Here is a 14,799-nt window from a genome sequence, read left to right on the forward strand (position 1 = left end):
GCGCAGAACCTAGTAAGTAGAGAAAGGAGGGACGCCTGGATTATTTGTCCCACTGGCATCCCGGACAGGATCCCCTTCCCCCTCCCTGTGCCCTCGATGCTGCCACGCGGCTGGCTCTGGGGAGCACCGGGGCTGGCTGCCAACAGGACGGCTGCTGGACAGGCTGGGATCAGGTGTCTGAGGCGGGAGCCAACTCTTTGCATTCCTGCCCCACCCCTCCCCCTCTGGCCAGCGGGGCTCCCCTGGGACCCTGGTGTCCACAACCCCACTCGTTTCCTTCTTTTTCCCAGGATCCAGAAGTCCTGGCACCTAGGAAAGGGATTTGATGCCGGACAGGAGGGGGCTGGGTGTACCTGGGTCCTGGGCAGGCAGGAGCAAGCCTCCCACTCCTGGCAACACTGAAGGCTGATTTGCGTGTAACTCCACTATTCATTTCTTCTCCATTCTGGAGAGAAAATGGTCAGAATAGCAGCATAAAGGATTTAGATTAGATTACAGAAAGAAGAACTTCCAAGATGCGAGGAGCATGAGGCTGAGGGACAGGAAATGGAAGTGTGTGATGTCTGTGGACTCTTGGAGCCTTTCTTAGGGAGGAAAGGAATCTTCTAGCATGGAGGCTGAGATGACTGTCTCTTATTTTGGGGCTGAGTGTCTAGAGATGGGACTCTATAGGGAAATGGGCTAGTGTGGAATTCATGAGTAAAAAAATGGGGCATTTGGGGGCCAAAGGCAGAGTGGTGGGGCTGATGGGGCTACCAGTGAGGAGCCTGTGGGGCAGACTGAGGTCGGAGTCAGTGGGCACATATGTGGCCTGAGGTGGGCAGATGGGTGAGTAGACCTGTGGGTAGGTCGTCTGTAGGATAGAACTATATTCCTGTGGTGTTTGGAGAAGGGTGGGGGCCTCTGAGGTCTCCTTGGCCTGGGGTCTCTGTGAGTCTCTGTGTCTCTGTTTCACTCACCCTTCGTCTCTCAAAGCGGTCCTTGTATGTTGGTGTTTGCGGAGCTGCCACACTCAGGGGCCAGGCTAGGGCGAGGGGGTGGTGGTGAAGGGGAGGGCAAGGCCGTGGTTTCCCGGCTCCTGGACTCAAAGGGCCTTTTTTCTGCCTGTCTGCCCCACCTCACCCACCCCACCCAGCTCTACTCTCCTGATCGCTCTGGCCCCTGCCCTGCCCCATGCTTCTATGAAAATTTTGCTGGACTTTCTTTGGGATTTTTCCAATCTGGACCTGATGGCGTGAGGAGTGTGTGTACCAGGGAGCAAGTGAAGGAAAGGTGACCTTTGTCTTCCAGGGAGTTTGAGCCTGAGGAAGCCGAATTCTAGGTGGATGGGGGGGATGGCCTGGGTCTCAAATCTTTGGATCCAAGAGGTGGGGGTAGTGGGGCAGGGTTGAAGTTCCAGGTGTGGGGAACTTGCCCGGGTTTTGGGCAAGGACTCTGATGGGATCCACAGATGTGTGGCTCAGGGCCCTGGACCAGCTCCGGCTCCTCGTGGCAGCTTCTGCCCCCCCCCCCCACTGCCCCGCCCCCAGTCCATCTCCCAAGCCAGGGGTACAGGCTCCTGGGGTGGCTCTTTCTGCTATCTCCTTCCTTAGCATGGTCAGAGTTGTCCCCACCTCCCCAAATGCGGGCACTGAAGCAGTTTGGAGCCCCATCCCCTTAAGATCTGCCTCTCTGCTCCCTCCCGAGTGGCCCCCCTGCACCTCCTGTGCCCAGGATGATCGATTGCCCAGATGTTGTTTGTGCTGGAGATAGGGGAAAGAGGCCAGAGACCCAGAGACCCAGAGATATGGAAAGGGAGTGAGAGAGGGAGAAAGACAGGGGAGAGAAAAGCGTAGAAAGAGCATGAGGGAGGTGGAGGAAGACAGAAGAGACAAGGAGACATAAAGATCAACAGATCCAGAGACAGGAAGAGTTAGAGAGACAGAGAAGGGGAGACGGTGGAGAGTAGAGAGAAATCCATAGGTTGAAAGACAGAGATGGGGAGAGACTGAGCGAGACACATTGGGAGGGAGATGGGCAGGGGTCAGGTGGAGCTGAACACAGGGCCAGTGCTGCCCTCTTCCAGGTGACTCTGGTTTCCTATCCATTCAGGGCCCATTCAGGGGAAAGTAAGGGAGAGGTGACCTTTGCCTTCAGGGAGCTTGAGCTCCAGGAAGCTGAGTTCTGGACTCCAAATGCCCCCATATCTTGGCCCTCCTGAAGGTGTATCCCTTCTCCTGATCCTCATGGACTCTCCCAGGTGCACGCCCCGTGGATGTGCTCCGGGCCCTGAGGTTCCCCTCCCTTCCTGATGGTGTCCGGAGGGCGAGAGGCATCTGTCTGGCTGATGTGGCCTACCGAGTATCCCGACCCGCGCAGCTCAGTGCACCCACCCACCAGCTCTTCCCAGGTATGGGTGACATGCTGGAGTAGCGGGAGCTGGGGGAGGCCATGGAGTGGGGTCTAGAATCAGACACCGGAAGGGAAAGGTTTTATGGCTCTTTTTGCCTCTCATTCCACCTGGTTGTGTCTCTCTCGGGTACCAGGAGGTTTTCCCAAAGATTTCTCATTGCTGACTGCTGTCCGGACCCGCCCTGGCCTCCAGGCTCCCCTCCTGACTCTCTACAGTGCCCAGGGTGTCCAACAGCTGGGCCTGGAGCTTGGCCGACCCTTCCGCTTCCTGTATGAGGACCAGACTGGACGGCCTCGACCCCCGGCTCAGCCAGTCTTCCGAGGCCTCAGCCTAGCAGATGGCAAGTAAGTCAGTTTGCTCCTCTGGTCTGCCTGGACTGCCCTTTCAGGAGCTCCCCTCTGGCCACTGGCCCCAGAGCCCCCACTCCCTGAACTAGGAAGCCTTTTGGCCACACCTCACCTACCTACTGCCCAAACTTCAGACACTTCTGGCCCAGAGTGTGGGCTTTAGAGTTTAAATCCTTGCATGTAGTACTAGCCTGTGCCTTGGGCAAGTTAACTTTTTTAAGCCTCGGTTTCTATGGCTATAATATAGGGATGATAGAATCACGACGATCAAATGAGAAAAGTGTTGCCTGGTGCCTGGTGCCTGGTGCATTGTAAACGCTCAATAAATAGCCACCATGATTCCTACTATTATCATTGGCTCCAACCTTTCCATCATCTGCTCTCCAGCCCTGTTGATTCCCCCCCACCCCCTCAGTCAGTCAATTGAACCACTCCCCCCATGACCAGGTGGCACCGTGTTGCTGTGGCTGTGAAGGGCCAGTCTGTCACCCTCATAGTTGACTGCAAGAAGCGGGTCACCCGGCCTCTCCCCCGAAGTGCTCATCCACTGTTGGACACCCACGGAGTGATTATCTTTGGTGCCCGTATCCTGGATGAAGAAGTGTTTGAGGTAACCAGAACATAGAACAGAGTGATTTCTGGTCGCACATCTTGTGCCTATTCTCCTTCTGGCCCCAGTACTCCATCTTCTTATAGCCTAGCCCTTCATTTGAACTCTCACGAATCTCTATTTCCATTTCCTATCCTCAGGGCTAATTTTCTCTGTAGGACAATTAGGTGCCCGCTTATATGGCAGGACAGCTGTCTTTATCAGTCTTCATGAGTCCGCCTGTCCATTCATCCCTCAACCAGTCTCTCTATCTGCACCTACCCATTCATGGACTCATCTAATACCCATCCATCCATTTATGCACTCACTCACCAACCAAGCATTCAGGTTTGTACCCACTCTCCTGCCCATCTGCCTCTGCCCAGCCACTTTCTTCTTCACTCATCCATCAATCTCTCATCTTTAACCCATCCATTTATTCACTTATTCATCCACCCACCCAGCCCATCTACCCATGCATGCGAGGATGCGTGTATTCATCCATCCCCTCCTTCATCCACCCATCTCCTCACCCACCCACTTTCCATCCAACCATTCACTCATTCTTCACATATTCACTTCCATCCATCTGTCTACCCGTCTGTTTCCTCTACTCCATACCTCCATTTATCTACCCACCAATCCTCCCATTCATTCATTCACCACCCACAACTCTCCCATTCAGTCAGTCATGCATTTGAGCCCCCATTCATTCACCCACTGACCCATCCATCCATCCATCCATCCATCCATCCATCCATCCATCCATCTATCCATCCACCTGTCCATCCATCCACCCGCCCAGCCAGTCAATGTTCTCTGAATACCTGCTGTCCCAGTGTCAAGGGGAACACAGAAGAATAATAGAAGGTCTCTATTATTCTCAGGAGCTCCCAGTATTCTCATTGAGGATGAGACAATAACCCCAAACTAAAATACAAGGCAAGATGTGCTAAGTACCATGTGTGGGCACAGATAAATGCCATTGGAATTCAAAAGTGGCTTCCCTCTCCCCCATTTCTAGAGGTCCTGAGAATTCTCATCATCACTGCCATTGGAAGGTCAAAGCAACTAAGGCTGGGCCACTGTTTCCAGAAGCCTTTGCGGAAAGGTCCATGCATTACCACAGTGTTGGATTTAGAGTTGGAATGTTTGAATTCTAGTCCCGAGCCTACCATTGCAAGTGACCTTGGGCCAGTCATTGCCTCTTTGAGCTTTCCTGAATGGAATATTTGAACAATAGGCATAAATATCCTTGTCCTACTGATTTTTCCAGTTGTGGTGAAGGTCCAGTGGGATTATGGATGGGAAGGTCCTTTGAAAATGAAAAGGGCTGTGTACATGGGAGGGCTGATAATGACTTTCTCCCATTATGTCCTTTTACCTAGGATTGGCTCTTACCCTGTGTCCCAGACTTGACCCTCTGTCTCTCTCTGAAACCCTCTCTGCCTCCCTCCATTGATGTTCGTTCCCCATGTCTTTGCAGGGTGACATCCAGGAGCTTGTCATTGTCCCAGGGGTGCAAGCTGCCTACCAATCCTGTGAACAGAAGGAGCTGGAGTGTGAAGGAGCTTGGAGGGAGAGACCTCAGAAACAACAGTCTCACAGGACCCAGAGATCTCCAAAGCAGCAGCCATCAAGACTTCATAGGCCACAAAACCAGGAACCTCAGCGACAGGTGAGGGAGCTGGGCGAACCCCAAACCGCAGCACACTCCAGGGAGGGAAGGTACCCGGACACCTCCCCAGGGGAATTTCCCCAGTGTTCCAGAGCTCCGCATCCTATTTTGGGCTCCCGTCCCCCCCACCTTCACTGGAGCCACTCCAACCACACCTCCCTCTCCCAACCATCATTCCCTCCTCCCAGCCCTCATTCATCAACCTTTTTATTTTCAATTAAAAATAAAAAGAGTCATTATGAAAGACTTCATGGCTGGGAGCTGTGTCCCCTGCTCGCGTCTCCTTTCCTCTGCCAGTCTTTCTGGAACTGTGCCCTTGGGCTTCCCATCCCTTCCTTGAATTAAGAGATTGGGGGGCAGTGTGTGTGGGGGGGATAAGATGCAGGGACAGAGGATGGGAGAGCAGAGTACGGGAGAGACAGAACCAGAGAGAGAAAAGTTGAAATGGTAAGACCTAGGAGGAGAAATGGGGAGGAGCAGGAGAGAGAGAAAGTCCCAGAAGAGTGCTGGGTCCATGCAGTTCTGTGTTGGGGCCCAGTCTCTGGCCCCCTGCATGTGGAGGTGCAGAATAAAGGGCTGGGTGGCGGGGGGTGGGGAGGGAGGGAAAGGAGAGTCTGGATTGGGTGGGTTCCAGATGGTTAGGGTGACAGATAGGATCTGGGGTCAGTGGTGTGAAGGTTAGAGGGTCAATCTCTTAATCATGTCTGCTTCTGTTCCACATGTGGGACCCACGCCCCCACCTCCCCCATCTCTCTCCTGACCCCCAACCTCTCCTTTCATCCCCGACTCCTACCCCATTTCCAAACTCCCACACCATCCCGCCCTCCCCCTCTCCTCACTCTTATACCCCTACCTCTTCCTACTGTTCCCACTGCCCGTTCCCGAACCCCAGCCCACTGAGTCTTTCTACTCTGACTACGAGACCCCCTATTATGATGCGAGGACTTCAGGGAAGACCCCTAATTATCAGGTAAACTTGAGGGACCCCTTCATTTCTTCCCTTCCTCCCACCACTCCTTGTAAGCATCTCCTACGGCACCTTCCTCCCCTCTAAACAAGTGGGGAGAGACATCATCTATTTAGATCATGGGAGTGTCCTCACTGCCCCCTCCAATGTCTCTCTGCTACAGAGGCCACCGAGCCCCAACCACAGGGCTCCCCCTCCCCCCAGGGGGCATCGGACCCCTCCCAGAAAGCCTACCCCACCTGCTAAGAAGTCAGCAGCCCGGCAGGCGCCCCCCTCACCAGGCCGGAGGCCCTCTCGAATTGGAGGTTCCGGCCCAGCACGGGGCCTGCCTCCCCCCTTCCGACGCCCAGCTCGGCAGGCAGCTCCCCCCACTGCCCGGGCCCCCCCCAGGACCAGAGGAAGCGGTTACCGGCAGGTAGAGCCGGGGCATCCAGATCTGTGCCCCCAAACCTCTATGACCTTGGAGATTTACTCTCCCCAAACTGTCCCCCCTCCAAAGGGGCTGCAAGATCTGAGATTACCCCCATCCCCCCCCAGGACAGACAGATACTGCCCACAGTGGGGGACAAGGTGCTGCTTTGCCTCCCCTCCCGCTAACCTCTCTCCTTCCTTTCTGCCCCACGTTACTCTTCTCCCCCTTCTCCTTGGGGTTAGGACCCCTCCCCAGGTGAAGAGGAAGGAATCCTGGAATCAAGCCCCTTGCCACCCCCTGAGGAGGTAACTCCATCCCCCACCCTCACCCCAGCTGGGGGCAGTGGGCATCTGTGACCCACTCCCCTTGCCCCCTGTCATCTCGGTGAATTAGCTCTTCCTCTGGCCGGAGGGCTCTTTGTCATATCCAGTTGTGGTCTTCCAGTCACTCCAGACCTATCGGCCTGCTTGTCTTTCTAAGTACAGTGTCCATGTCTCCTTCCATTATTCTTTGATTCTGGAACAACTTCTCCCCCATGTTGGTGTCAAAATGTTTTCATCATATTTCTGTCCCCAGGAGTTTTCTGTCCATGTTGTCACTTTTTCTGTTCTCTGTTTTTCCATCCATTTCTTTGATTATTCTCTGGACTCCTTTGTCTACCATTATCTCCACAGACTGTCTACTCTGTGTCCAGCCCTCCGGCCACCCTTTGTCCTTCTTGTAATTCATCATTTCTTCCCACCAGTCCCATTTTTTGGGGCATCCCTCCTCATTTGGGGCCTTTGATGGCCCTCCCCTTTCTGTACAACCCACTTCCCTCGCTCTTCTTGGGAGAAAAACTCCAGTCTCAGTTATCCTCAGAATCCTTTGGGCCAGAAGTTGCCACACCGTCGGGTCCAGGGAAATCCTCCTCTCAGCCCTAATGCCCCCATCTACCCCTCTCCCTCCCCATCCCCGGGAAGGAGCAGACAGATCTCCAGGTCCCCTCCACAGCCGACAGGTTCCTGACAGAGGAATATGGGGAGGGTGGCACAGACCCCCCAGCAGGGCCCTACGATTACACCTATGGCTATGGGGACGATTATCGTGAGGAGACGGAGCTTGGCCCTGCCCTGTCTGCGGAGACAGCCCCCTCTGGAGCCGTAAGTGAAAGGAGCTCCTCTTCCATTCTTGACCTCCAGTGGGAGCTGTAAGAATTGCTTTCTGTTGTTTCTGATTATTGTCTGTTGGCTGCAAGCTACTTCCCAATGATGATTTGCCTTTTTCTGTTCACATAAGATGTATATGCTGCTTGAAAGGATGACTTTCTGCTTTCCCTTGCCAAATATCTTGCCCTGTGACACCTCATGGATCCTTCTGCCCAGGGCAATTGGGATTTTTTTTTTTCTTTTTTAATCCTATGGCCCCTTCCTGTCTTTCTTGGCCACTTTCTGTCTCAATCAAGCTGTATTTCATAAAGCTTTTGGCCAATAATCCCCTACTTTTTGTCCATTGTCAGTTTGTCTCCATCATTTCTTCTTGGTAAAAACAATTTCTTATCCATGTTGCTGCCAAATGATCTAACTTCCTATGTCATGTTTTCTAACTTACAGGTCACTCCCTGTCTGTCCTTTCCTGTCTTCCTTGGCCATGGCATCCATCTTGGTGACTATGACAGTTTGTACTAAAAGGGACTTATTTATGTTTTGGCTCTAGTTTTTCGTGCTGTCTTGTAACAATTTCCTTTGCTAATAAGCCACTTCCTTTGTGTCTCAGGTCATCCAAATCATAAAATCTCCATTGTGGGCCTAGATATTTATCATGGCTACTTCCTGTGTGTACTAGCCTTGATGTTCGTGTTTTCTGGAAGAATTGCCTTTCGTTGTCCTAATCCCCTTTCCAGGAGTCACTTTTTGTCTGTTTTGTGAACTTCTTTCTCTTGGTCATGGTAGCCATGTTGTTGTTGAAGGTCCACTTCCTGGATCTTCTTTTCTTGGCTGCTTCCTGTCTGTCCAACCATTTCCTGTTTGTCCAGTTCATTTTCTAGCCATCTTGGCCATGTTTAGTTTTTCTTGGCCGTGGCATCATTCTTGCTTCCAAGTGTTTGTCCCTTTGAAATGTCTCCCTTAATTGTTTCCCATGTCTCCAACCACTCCCTCTCAGTTGGGAAATTTCCTATCTACTCCATTCATCTTTTGCTTGCCTTGCAATTAGAGCTGCCTCCTCTACCCTGCTGCCTCGTCCCACAATGTCCTTCTCTAATACTGCCACCCTTGACCCTAGGCTGCCTTTCCCCTTTGCTGCTTTCTGGAAATTTGGGGTTGATCTGGGATATGGGAGAGTCTGGAAATTCATCATTGCTGTTTGGTCAGGATGGAGGTGGAGGGGTGCATTCTGAAGATCTTTGTGGGGAGAGGTGGGGGGTGGTGGGGAATGATTTCCATTCTTCCCATCCTAATCTTGGTTCTGGCCTTATTGTCGGGGGTGGGCATCTGAGAAGTGTGGAAAAGAAGGAACTGGTGGGCTCGGAGTATAAATGAGGGCCAGAGGAAGGGTGTAGTGTCCTTGCTGGGGGAGGAACTGGGGGTCTTCTCTGGGGCTTGAGCAATAGCCCAAGAGCTGTATTTTTCCAAACACCAGTTTGGAAAAGGTCTGACTTTGGGATATCAGTGGGGACTGGCCTCCAATTCTACTTAGAGTAAGGATGTTTAACTCCTGGAGAGTTTTTAACTTGTGAACCCCTTGAGATTCTAAGAAAAATTCTGTGCACAAGGGTATATACTTTTTCTTTCCCGGAAAAGCCTTCTTGGATTATATCAGATTCTCATATGGATCCATGCCCTCCCTTCAAACCCCAATAAAAATCAATCCACAACCTTAGAGAGATGCTTATTTGGTGGATTGCAGTAAGAGTGAGGTAGTTGATAGTTTCTTAAAGTTCTAAGAATTCCTGGAGTCAGAGAGCATTTGGGGAGTAGGGTAGGGTCCTCCAGAAGAGGGTTTGGGAAGGTTGGGGGGGGTTGGAATTCCAGGAAGGGTGTGAAGACCTTCCTGAAAGAGGTCGTCAGGGAGATGAGGAAGTTTGTTTGCTAAGATGGGGCTGGGAATTGGGAGGTGGAGAGCCCTGAGGTCTCCTTGGAAGGCCTGGAAGGTCTGCGAAGAGGGAGTCTTAGAGGACGCCTGGGAGATTTTACACGTAGGGTTGGGGACGTCTCCAGAGAATCTGAGAGTGAAAGAAGGTGGGAGTTGGGATGGGAGCAGTCCTGGTGTCCTGGCTGCTCACAGGCCCCACTGGGGGTTACATGTGTGTCTCCTTCAGGCTGCCCGTGGACCCCGGGGGCTGAAGGGAGAGAAGGGGGAGCCTGCGGTGCTGGAACCTGTAAGTCACTGTTGTTCACTGAGCTGAAGACAGGGGGAAGAAGAAAAGGAGGTGGGGGTGCTAGCCCTGTAGCCTCTGACTTTTAACCTTTGGCTCTACAGGGTATGCTAGTGGAGGGGCCTCCTGGCCCAGAAGGCCCTGCGGTAAGTGTAGCTGTGGCCCATTAGCCTCCATTCTTTTCTCAGAGACCCTTCTTACAAACTCATCTGTGCCTTCTCCACATATGCCCAGGCCTCCTTCTCAGAACTCTGGAGAATCCTTCCAAAGCTTCCCAGATCCTCAAATCTCTTTTGTAGAGACCACCCCTCAGCCACATACCCCTCTTCTATCTGAATGCCCACACCTGACCCACTCTTATTTTGTTCCTCAAGGGGTTGATTGGTCCCCCTGGCATCCAGGGCAACCCAGGCCCAGTTGGAGACCCTGGCGAGAGGGTAAGGGAGTAGCGTGTGTGTGGGAGGGGGGCGGGGGGAGGACTGCAGAGGAGCCTCTGGTACCCAAGAGGGGCACCAAGCTCAGTAATTCCTCATTAACTGGCTGACTAACGAACAAGGGGCTGGTGTGCTCCCCAGCACCCAGAAAGGAGGACAGGCTCTGGTTGGGGAGCGGAGTAATCTGTTTTCTCACCCTCATTTTTCTGTATGGGGGTGGGAGGGTTCAGGAAAGGTGTAGGGAAGTCTATATTTGTTCTGTAGAGGGTTTCACAATGATGCCAGGACCCTAACATTCCCTAACTGTCACCTATTCTCATTTTCTCCCTATTCCAGGGCCCCCCTGGCCGAGCAGGGCTCCCTGGATCAGATGGGGCCCCTGGCCCTCCTGGCACATCTCTCATGCTCCCAGTGAGTTGTCTTCTGGGCTTTGAAATGGGAAGGGCAGGGGAGTTGTGTTCTGTCACCAAGAACCAGAAGACCAGGAAAGCTAAGGAGGAGTCTCTAAAGACCATCAACACAAAGAGATTGATCTTTTTTTTTTTTTAAAGATTTTATTTATTTATTTGACAGAGACAGACATAGCGAGAGCAGGAACACAAGCAGGGGGAGTGGGAGAGGGAGAAGCAGGCTTCCCCAGGAGCAGGGAGCCCGATGTGGGACTTGATCCCAGGACCCTGGGATCGTGACCTGAGCCGAAGGCAGACACTTAACGACTGAGCCACCCAGGCGCCCAAGAGATTGATCTTTGAGGTGGATGGGCTAGGGTCTCATTAGATGACCTAGAACCAAACGTGGATCATCTAGAACTGGGCAGAAAATCCTACATTTCAGGGACTCTAGAACCAAAGGAGAGTTTTTTTCTGGAGGAAGAAGCCAGAGAGTGGGGGAGGGAGACAGGAGAGAGTTTCTGCATGATTATCTGAAAACCTTCCATGGGAGACACTGGAGGAGGGCATGGGGTGGGGGTGGGGGGGATGTCCCTGAACCTGGGAGATGGCGCAGAAGTGCTGGATGAAGACTTTGGCTGGGAGGGTCACATGGGTTTCCTGGAAGAGAATCTAGACCTTTCTTTCTCTCTACCCCTCAGTTCCGGTTTGGCAGTGGTGGGGGTGACAAGGGCCCTGTGGTGGCAGCCCAAGAGGCTCAGGCCCAGGCGATTCTGCAGCAGGCACGTGTAAGTAAGCCTGGAGGGGATGTTGGTGAAGGGAGGGGTATGGAGGGCAAGTGAAGGCTTCAGGAGGGGTTGGAAGGGTAGGTTGGAGTAAATGTGGGGCAGGGTAAGGTCTGGGTTGGTTTGGGGCTGAGAGGGGGGTTGGTGAGAATACAAGGCAGTAGAATGAGGATTAGGAGTGGAAGGGTGAATGTGGAACGTGTGCTGGGGTTGGGAGTTCTCCTGCTGCCTCTTCCTCAGCTCTGCTATGTCCCCTGCTCCCCTAGCTGGCGCTCCGGGGACCCCCTGGCCCCATGGGATACACAGGCCGCCCTGGACCCTTGGTGAGTGAGTTGGATATTGGGGTAGGGAGTTCTTTAATTGTGTGGGGGGGGTACAGATAGTTCTGGAAAGGGACCAAGTTGAGAGTTATTTTGCTACTTTGGGGGAGGGCTTTGAAGTCATTGTTGGGTGTGTCCTTCAACATAGCCACTCTCTCTTCTCTGTCACAGGGACAACCTGGGAGCCCTGGCCTGAAAGGAGAATCAGGAGACCTAGGACCTCAGGTGACAAGCCCCACCCATCTGATCCCCCATCCAGTGCTTCCCTTTCCATCTATGCCCTTTAACTCTGCCCCTGACTCTTTCTCACCAGGGCCCCAGAGGACCTCAAGGCCTCACAGGCCCTCCTGGCAAGGCTGGGCGAAGGGTGAGTGGGTGTGTGGTGGGTGTGGATGGGAGACAGGACCCAGAGTGTGGGGGACTGTGCCTTCTGTTTGCTCTGACACTTCCTTTGCACCCCCAGGGCCGAGCGGGTGCTGATGGAGCCCGAGGGATGCCTGGAGAACCTGGAGTGAAGGTGACAAGCATGGGTCCCTCTCTGATGCCTGGGACTTCTAGCCCCATCTAAGCTCATTGTTTTCTGGGCATGACCAAGTTCCCAAGGTTTCCCCATGAAGTGGCACCTCCCCACTCAGGACACAGTAGGGAGGGATGGGGTGGAAAAGAGCTGGGACCTCACTCAGGCTGCCGCTCTTCCTCTAGGGTGACCGAGGTTTTGATGGACTCCCAGGGCTACCTGGGGAGAAGGGACACCGGGTGAGTATATTGGGGGTGATGCATTGTGATGAGGGGGTAGACCTTCTGTGGAGGGGTGGGGAGGTAGGGAGCTCAAGGCAAGGGAAGGAAGCTGAGGGTCCCTGCAGGAGCTCAATGGGTGAAACCGGTTGGTTAATTGAAGAGGGTCAGTTTCTGCCTGTGCTGGGGGCTCTGAGGCCCCTCTTATCTGTTCCCCCATTTTCCAGGGTGATATTGGTGCCCAGGGCCTTCCTGGCCCCCCCGGTGAGGATGGAGAGCGGGTAAGTATTGTGGCCAGGGCAGGGGCTCAGTATGGGAGAGGCGTGGAGGATGACGCTGATTCACCGTATCCTCCTCCTCCAGGGAGATGATGGGGAGATTGGGCCTCGGGGACTGCCTGGAGAGTCGGTGAGTGTCCAGGGGGTTGAGGGTAGGGCTCTGGGGATGCCAAGGGAGAGATATGGACACAAAAGGGACATATTAGCTCTTGCCCATGCATGTCATATCTTCCCCTCACCTGATTGCAGGGACCGCGAGGTCTCCTTGGCCCCAAAGGCCCACCTGGTATTCCTGGACCCCCGGTATGTGACCATCCCTGACTTCTGACCCTGACCTCGCCCCCTGACCTTTCCAACTCTCCACCCTTCCTAGCTGCCTCTCCTCCCCTACCTTTAGTTCCCCCTCCCTGCCCCCCCGCCCCGCCCCCAGCTCTGCTCCAGCCTTTAATCCCAGGTGCCCTTGCAGGGTTCTATGGTACAATACACCAAAGGCTCTGAGCAATAGCTTAAAAAAAAAATCCTCAAGAAAAACAAAACAGAAGCCCACAAACCCACAGACCCATAGACCCACGCCCTGTGGATCTGGGCTGGCTATGTTCGCTTAGGTTTGGGATGGACTGGAGGTCTGACCAATGTGAGGTTGCCCCGTCCCACCCTCTGGAGTGGCTGGGCCGCCCAGAAACCACAGGTCCTTCCAGGGCCCAGGCCCCACCTTCCAGCCTACTCACGCCCCTCTCATGTTTCAGGGAGTCCGAGGCATGGATGGTCCCCATGGTCCCAAAGGGAGCTTGGTGAGTAACGGGCATGGAGAACCTTAGCCAAGGTCCTGTTTCCTTGGTGACCATTTTGACCCCCTGCCTGCTTCTGGCTCTTGTGCTCCTGCTGTCTCAGCTAGGACTCGGCTCTCCGCCCTAAGTTTGTTCTGTCACCATCTTCTTTTGACCTCTGCCTGATTGCCTATTTCTAGGGACCCCAGGGAGAGCCAGGACCTCCTGGACAACAGGGCACTCCTGGAACCCAGGTGAGTTGTCCTGTCCAACCCCCCGCCCCCATCTTGAACAACTTCCCCTGGGCTTCCACAGTGGGTCACACCCTGGATGGAAATGAAGGGTCTCCAGCTCCACCACTCATGCTCTGAATGGGGATGCTGGCTACAGGAGAAAGCAGCCCACCCCTGTGGAGCCCCTGTGACTTCTTTCTCTCTCTGCGTAGGGTCTCCCCGGGCCCCAGGGTGCCATTGGGCCTCATGGAGAGAAGGTAAGTGACTGACTGGGGGACAGGGGATGTGCTGGGGGGGGGGGCTGAAGGGAGAGCCTTAAATATGTGGCTAGGACTTCAGTCATGGTCTGATCTGGTCCCTCTTGTGGCCCTGTGCCTCCTCGTCTTCCTGCAGGGTCCTCGAGGGAAACCAGGGCTCCCTGGCATGCCTGGCTCAGATGGACCGCCGGTGAGTGGGTACCCAGCTCTTAATCCAAATTCCACTTGACCCTCCACCCCAAGTGAATGACCTCCAGCTGCCTTTGGTGACTATCCACACAGTGTGTCCCTCACACTGGGAGGTCACTGGTGGTGCCTGCCCCTGGTCAGTTGGCTTCATTAGGGTCACAAGGGGGAGACGGGTTAAAGAAGCGAAGGGAGGGATGCAGGGAAGGTGACAGTGGCCAGTCGTCACATTCTCCTTCCTCTACTCCCAGGGTCACCCTGGAAAGGAAGGTCCTCCTGGAACCAAAGGAAACCAGGTGAGATCTTCCATACCTGCTTTCACCCCTGAGGGCGTTTCCACCCAGTCTCAGGCCCCAGAGTCCTTGGAATTTCCTTGTCTTACCATTCACGTGGCTCTGAAGTATTCTGGGTCCCGTGGCTGTATCCCTATTCAGGCTCCAATGTTGTCTCAACGTTTCTTCCACCCCCCCGAGGCCTCCACAGCACACCCTGGGACCCCTTTTTAGATACCTTTCTTTCTTCTTCCAGGGTCCATCTGGACCTCAGGGTCCTCTAGGATACCCGGGACCTCGAGGTGTCAAGGTAGTGGACAAGCAGGCTGGGAGATAAAGGACTGTGGTCGGGGGAGGCAGCTGGGGTCTCAGGAACCTCTGTCCCCGATCTCTCTGTCTCTGT

The 14,799-nt window shown here is 54.0% G+C and overlaps 1 protein-coding gene across 4 annotated transcripts in view; it reads left to right on the forward strand.

Annotated features, from left to right (window-relative positions):
- The window catches only part of COL11A2 (collagen type XI alpha 2 chain), a 29,777-nt gene that overhangs the window by 984 nt on the left and 13,994 nt on the right, over positions 1-14,799 (forward strand). Inside the window, exons 3-28 of one of the 4 annotated variants that reach the window (XM_027603567.2) lie at positions 2,240-2,389; positions 2,526-2,736; positions 3,187-3,349; positions 4,815-5,006; positions 5,899-5,976; positions 6,628-6,690; positions 7,348-7,527; positions 9,684-9,743; positions 9,845-9,886; positions 10,115-10,177; positions 10,511-10,585; positions 11,265-11,351; positions 11,615-11,671; positions 11,840-11,893; positions 11,982-12,035; positions 12,132-12,185; positions 12,371-12,424; positions 12,631-12,684; positions 12,767-12,811; positions 12,931-12,984; positions 13,428-13,472; positions 13,649-13,702; positions 13,894-13,938; positions 14,075-14,128; positions 14,376-14,420; positions 14,653-14,706. In XM_027603567.2, the coding sequence (XP_027459368.2) occupies positions 2,240-2,389; positions 2,526-2,736; positions 3,187-3,349; positions 4,815-5,006; positions 5,899-5,976; positions 6,628-6,690; positions 7,348-7,527; positions 9,684-9,743; positions 9,845-9,886; positions 10,115-10,177; positions 10,511-10,585; positions 11,265-11,351; positions 11,615-11,671; positions 11,840-11,893; positions 11,982-12,035; positions 12,132-12,185; positions 12,371-12,424; positions 12,631-12,684; positions 12,767-12,811; positions 12,931-12,984; positions 13,428-13,472; positions 13,649-13,702; positions 13,894-13,938; positions 14,075-14,128; positions 14,376-14,420; positions 14,653-14,706 (2,087 nt within the window). Of the gene's footprint in view, positions 1-2,239; positions 2,390-2,525; positions 2,737-3,186; positions 3,350-4,814; positions 5,007-5,898; positions 5,977-6,627; positions 6,691-7,347; positions 7,528-9,683; positions 9,744-9,844; positions 9,887-10,114; positions 10,178-10,510; positions 10,586-11,264; positions 11,352-11,614; positions 11,672-11,839; positions 11,894-11,981; positions 12,036-12,131; positions 12,186-12,370; positions 12,425-12,630; positions 12,685-12,766; positions 12,812-12,930; positions 12,985-13,427; positions 13,473-13,648; positions 13,703-13,893; positions 13,939-14,074; positions 14,129-14,375; positions 14,421-14,652; positions 14,707-14,799 lie in introns of those variants that run through there. The other 3 variants (XM_027603568.2, XM_035728459.1, XM_027603569.1) reach the window with 3 other exon arrangements.

Source organism: Zalophus californianus, chromosome 7 (genome assembly GCF_009762305.2).
Source record: "Zalophus californianus isolate mZalCal1 chromosome 7, mZalCal1.pri.v2, whole genome shotgun sequence".
Classification (NCBI taxonomy): domain Eukaryota; kingdom Metazoa; phylum Chordata; class Mammalia; order Carnivora; family Otariidae; genus Zalophus; species Zalophus californianus.